Source organism: Elephantulus edwardii, unplaced genomic scaffold (assembly GCF_000299155.1).
Source record: "Elephantulus edwardii isolate Elephantulus edwardi_28Jun2011 unplaced genomic scaffold, EleEdw1.0 scaffold00026, whole genome shotgun sequence".
In the NCBI taxonomy this organism is placed as follows: domain Eukaryota; kingdom Metazoa; phylum Chordata; class Mammalia; order Macroscelidea; family Macroscelididae; genus Elephantulus; species Elephantulus edwardii.
In genome coordinates, this window is record NW_006399776.1 from 3,712,266 (window position 1) to 3,717,605 (window position 5,340).

At 34.5% G+C, this 5,340-nt stretch overlaps 1 protein-coding gene across 1 annotated transcript in view; it reads left to right on the forward strand.

Moving 5' to 3' along the window:
* The window catches only part of LOC102864537 (E3 ubiquitin-protein ligase UBR1-like), a 215,554-nt gene that overhangs the window by 132,569 nt on the left and 77,645 nt on the right, over positions 1–5,340 (forward strand). Inside the window, 2 exon segments of the mRNA XM_006883213.1 lie at positions 688–774; positions 3,519–3,700. Coding sequence (XP_006883275.1) covers positions 688–774; positions 3,519–3,700 — 269 coding nt within the window.

Here is a 5,340-nt window from a genome sequence, read left to right on the forward strand (position 1 = left end):
AATGATCTTTTTGTTTTCTTAAAAGAAATGCTCATAATCTTTAGTAATAGTTCTATTTTTAGATACTGAAACTAAGGAGAATGGGCAACATTTTCCTTTCTGTCTTTGTGTTTCCTTGCAGTAAAAATGCTCATTTTAAGTTAAAAATTTATGTCATTGTAGAATAAATTTTAAACTCCCTCAAAACAAACAAACAAACAAAAAAACAACAAAAACCCACACCATTTTTATCCCCTCTGGAAAATCCCTTTAAAACAGGGGCATTCTTCATTATTATAAAGTATCTCAAGCAGTTTCCAATTAGGCTTGTTTCTTTAGAAAATTTTTTCCTTTCTGTATTTTGAAAATTTTTCATTATTCTTTTAATGTATCTTCATATCTCCAGAAATCTTATAAATACTGAGGTATTGTAGTTTTGTCTTTGACACTTGAATTACCATTTGGTTAAGATCTTTCTTGCTGCCTAACTGTAAATGATCTATCATGTTCATAGTTGTAGACCAATCAGCTATTTTGCTACCATTAATTCCCACCTCAAAGTGTTTTTCATAGCCAGGCGTTACTTTTTCTTCCCATGTACTGAAATGGTGGTAGTCAAAGAAGTAATCTGCAAAATCAAATTAATGTGTATTTCTCTTCCTTGTCCATCCAACCATATCCTCTGAACATTTCATTTTCTTTTCACAGATGTTTGACATGGTGAAGCGATTGAGAGAAAAATCTTGTTTAATTGTAGCCACTACATCCGGGTCAGACTCTATAAAGAGTGATGAGGTAATAAAAGAATAATAATGATATTTATTGCTGGTTTGAACTTTAGATATAAGAAATACTGTTTGTTAGAATGAACCTGTCACCACAACAAGACAAAGGCAAACAACCCAATTGCAAAATGGGCACAGGACATGAACAGCAGACACTTCACCAAAGAAGACATTCAGATGGCCAACAAACACATGAAGAAATGTTCAAAATCCCTAGCTCTAAGAGAGATGCAAATCAAAACAACTATGAGATTATCATTTCACCCTAGTCAGAATAGCAAAGCAGGATCAGTCCTTGGAGAGGGACGTCATGCTTTGAGGGACAGCGCAGGAAAGGAAGACCGTTGATGAGATAGATTGATTCAGTGACTGGGGTAATAGGGGTAGGTGTGTCAGAGACAATAAGATTGACACAAAATAAAGCAGGATTTAGGGCTCTTGAACATAGGATTCCTATGAGTCGCAAGTGACTCGATGGCACATAACAACAACATGATTGAATTATGGCCTAAAATCAATGACTTCTCAGTTTAATCAGTACCATTCTTTTCTTAATGAACCATAAGGTACTAAACCTTTTCAAGTTAATAAAGTATAGTGTTAGTTATGTTATGAATTTCTGTGATAAAATTATAAAGTGGAGGGAATATACATAGTCACTTTACAAAAAAAAGTATTGACTAATACTGAATTATTTTAAGACCTAGCAGATGATAGAGAACCAATGACACTGAAGGGAGAAATCTAATTTACACTGAAGGCATTGGTAAAAAAATAAATTTCTAGAATTTGGCAGGATAACAAGTGAGATTTTCTGCAAACAGGTACATCCTTGACTGTGATCTTCCAAGAAATTTGGAAGATAAACTACCTGACCAACTGACTGGAAGAAATTCATATTTGTTCCAACTTCTAAAAAGATGATCCAATAGAATGTAGAAATTATCTACCAATATCATTAATATCACATGCAAGTAAAATTTTGCTTAAAATTATTAAAAAATGCAGGCACAGTACATAGATATGGAACCACCAGAAATTCAAGCTATATTAAAAGAAAAAAACAAAACTGTGGAATATAAAATTGTTACTGCCTGATAGATCTTTGTTGAGAGCACAGACTACTAGAAAGATGTTTACTTGAGTTTTATGACTATGCGAAGACTTTCAACAGTAGTTGATAATAAATTATGGATAACGTTGGGAAGAAGGTAATTCCAGAACACTTAATTGTGCTATTGCAGAACCTAGAAACTGTAATTTGGACAGAACAAGGGGATACTGTATGATTTAAAATCAGGAAAGTTGTGTGCCAGGGTTCTATCCTTTCTCCATTACAATACAAAATTATACTGAGCAAATAATTCAAGAAACTGGATTATATGAACAAGAATGTGGCATCAGGATTGGAGAAAGACTCTTCAACAACATACATAAAATAAATGCAAAACCTTGTTTTCAGAAAGTGAAGACTTAAATACTTTCTAAAAAAGATCAGAAGCAACGGATTATACTTCAACACTAAAAAATAAAAGTCCTCAGCACTGGACCAACAGGCAGTATCAAGATAAATGGAGACAAGACTGATATTGTCAATGATGTCATTTTATAGCATCAAGAAATCAGAAGATAAGTCTGCTCTTAATGGCATCTTTAAAGGCTCAAGAATAAGAATATCAGTTTAAAGACTAAGATGCGCCTATTACAAGCCATGGTATTTTCATATGCTTCTTATACATGTGAAAGTTGGTCACTGAATAATGAAGGCTGAAGAAGAATTTGTATCTTTGAATTTTGGTGTTGGTGATGAGTATTGAAAATCCCATGGACTACCAAGAGAAGAGAGAACTATGTCTTTGAGGAAGTATAACTAGGGTGCTCCGTAGAGGAAAGGATGGTGAAACTTCATCTTATATAATTTGGACATGTTGTCAAAAGGTTCTTGAACAAAGATATCAAGCTTGGGAAAGTAGATCAGTATAAGAGAGGAAGACCCTAAAAGAGATCAATTGACACAAAATTTTGAGGATAATGCAAAGTTTCAATCTCTACTTCATAGGGTTGTGGTGAGTCATAGTCTATTTATTGGCACCTAACACAACAGCAAACATAGAATTATTAGAAACTATTATTTGTTATCAGCTATCCTTCCCAAAAGAAAATATCTGAAATTAAGTTAGACTAGAAAATAATTTTGACAGTGCATTTAGGAGTTAATTCTTAGACAGTAATTGATTTAAATGGACTGCACTGCAATCCTGAAGGCATACAGTTCAAATCCACCAGCTGCTCTGCAGGAGAAGGATGGGCAGTATCCTCCCGTACACTTGCTGCTTCTGAAAACCCATTGGAGAGTTGGCTATGGGTTGGTTCCAACCCAAAGACACACAACAACAGATTTCAATAGTTACATTGTTAGCAAATGTTTTCAAACTTGATTTTATGTAGTTTTACATCTTGATGTACTTACATTGAGTATAAGGACACTTTATTAGCTAATTAAGTTACTTAGTCTTTTACTTTCTTTAACAACAGCTCAATATGCAGTTAGCTGTATGGTATGATGGAACCTATAATGCTTCTTTTGACTGGATTAGTATTATAGGCTAATCCATTTTTTTTCAAAGTCTTATATTTAGAAATTCTGGCTGAATAGATAAATATATAAAACAGTATATATATATATATATATAAATAGAGAGAGAGATATATTCTAACAAGGTGTTTTGCCCAATTTTGTATTTCAATAACCAGATTACTCATGATAAAGAGAAAGCAGAACGAAAAAGAAAAGCAGAAGCTGCTAGACTACATCGACAGAAAATCATGGCTCAGATGTCTGCCTTACAGAAAAACTTCATTGAAACCCATAAACTCATGTATGATAATACATCAGAAATGCCTGGAAAAGAAGATTCTATAATGGAGGAAGAGAGGTAAAATAAACTTAAGGAAAAAAATTAGCAACTCCATGTTTTATAGGAAAAATTAATATTTACTTTTAATCATCCTTTTCCAAAATGCATTTTATTGTTAACAAAGTTACTCTATTTTTAAGCTAGAAAAGTCAGAGTGAAAGCTTTAATATACTTGTTATTATTTATATATTTTAAGTTTTATATTGATAAATTACTTAATTGTACAATAAAGTTGCAGGTTTTGTGCATAAAAAAGAAACTGCATTGCTGGCACAAAAATACGCAAATTGAACCCACCAGCTACTCTGTGGGAAAAAGATAGGAAGTTTCCTCTTGTGCAATTTACTGCCTCTGAAAACCTGAGGGTCAGCTAAGAGTTGATTCTGACTCAATATTCTGACTCAGAATTCCTTAAGAAAAAAGGAAACTTTCATTACTGGCAAAAGCAAATAAAACTAGAAATTAATAAAACTTTAAACAAGCAGAAATATCAAGCTTCTTAATATATTAACAACAGATTATTAAAAAGTAGAGACTACTGTCTAAGCATCAAACTAGAACAAGGTATATACTGAGACAAGTAAAAGCTTTAGTGTTGTGAAGTTGAGGTGTTTTGTTTTAGACCTCTTTCCATGTATTTATAACCACACAATGAAATGTGCAAGGAGCTGGAGTCAGAAAATCAAAAGGGCCGAACTCGCTCAGCATTTCTTAAGCTCAAATAACTGAAGAACAAATTCAAACCTCGAGTTGTTATAATCAAGGATGCTTTAGGCAGAATATTAAATGATCCTGAAAGTTTTAAAAGAAGATGAAAAGAATATACTGAGTCACTGTATCGAAAGGAATTGGCAGACATAGAAGAATTTAATGAAACAACATATGAGCAAGAGCTTTGAAGGAAATAGCAAAAAATAAGATCCCAGGAATAGATGGTATACCAATTGATGTATTTCAACTAACAGATGCTGCCCTGGATGTGCTCACCAACTAGTGCCAAGAAATCTAGAGAGCAACTAGTTGGCCATTTGACTGGCGGAGATCTATATTTGTTCCCATCCCAAAAAAGGGTGACCCAACAGAGTGTGGAAACTATAGAACAATATCATTGATTTCACATGCAAGCAAGATTCTACTGAAGATTATCCAAAAATGACTGGAACAGCACATCAGCAGAGAACTGCCTGAAGTCCAGGCTGGGTTTAGAAGGGGTCGTGGTACTAGGGATAATGTAGCTAACATTAGATGGATCTTAGCTGAAAGCAGGGAATACCAGAGGAATGTATATCTGTGTTTCATTGACTGTGCAAAGGCGTTTGACTGTGTGGGTCATAACAAACTGTGGCTAACTCTGAGAAGAATGGGAATCCCAGAACACTTGATCATGCTAATGCGGAACCTATACTTGAACCAAGAGGCAGTCAGAACAGAGCAAGGAAACACTGCATGATTCAAAATTGGGAAGGACGTACACTAGGGAGGTGTTGTGTCACCATACCTTTTCAACCTGTATGCAGAACAGATTATCCGGGAGGCTGGGCTCTATGAGGAGAAATGTGGCGTCAGGACTGGTGTAAGATCGATCAACAATCTGCATTATGCAGATGACACAGCCCTACTTGCTAAAACTGAGGAGGGCCTGAAGTGCTTGCTGCAGA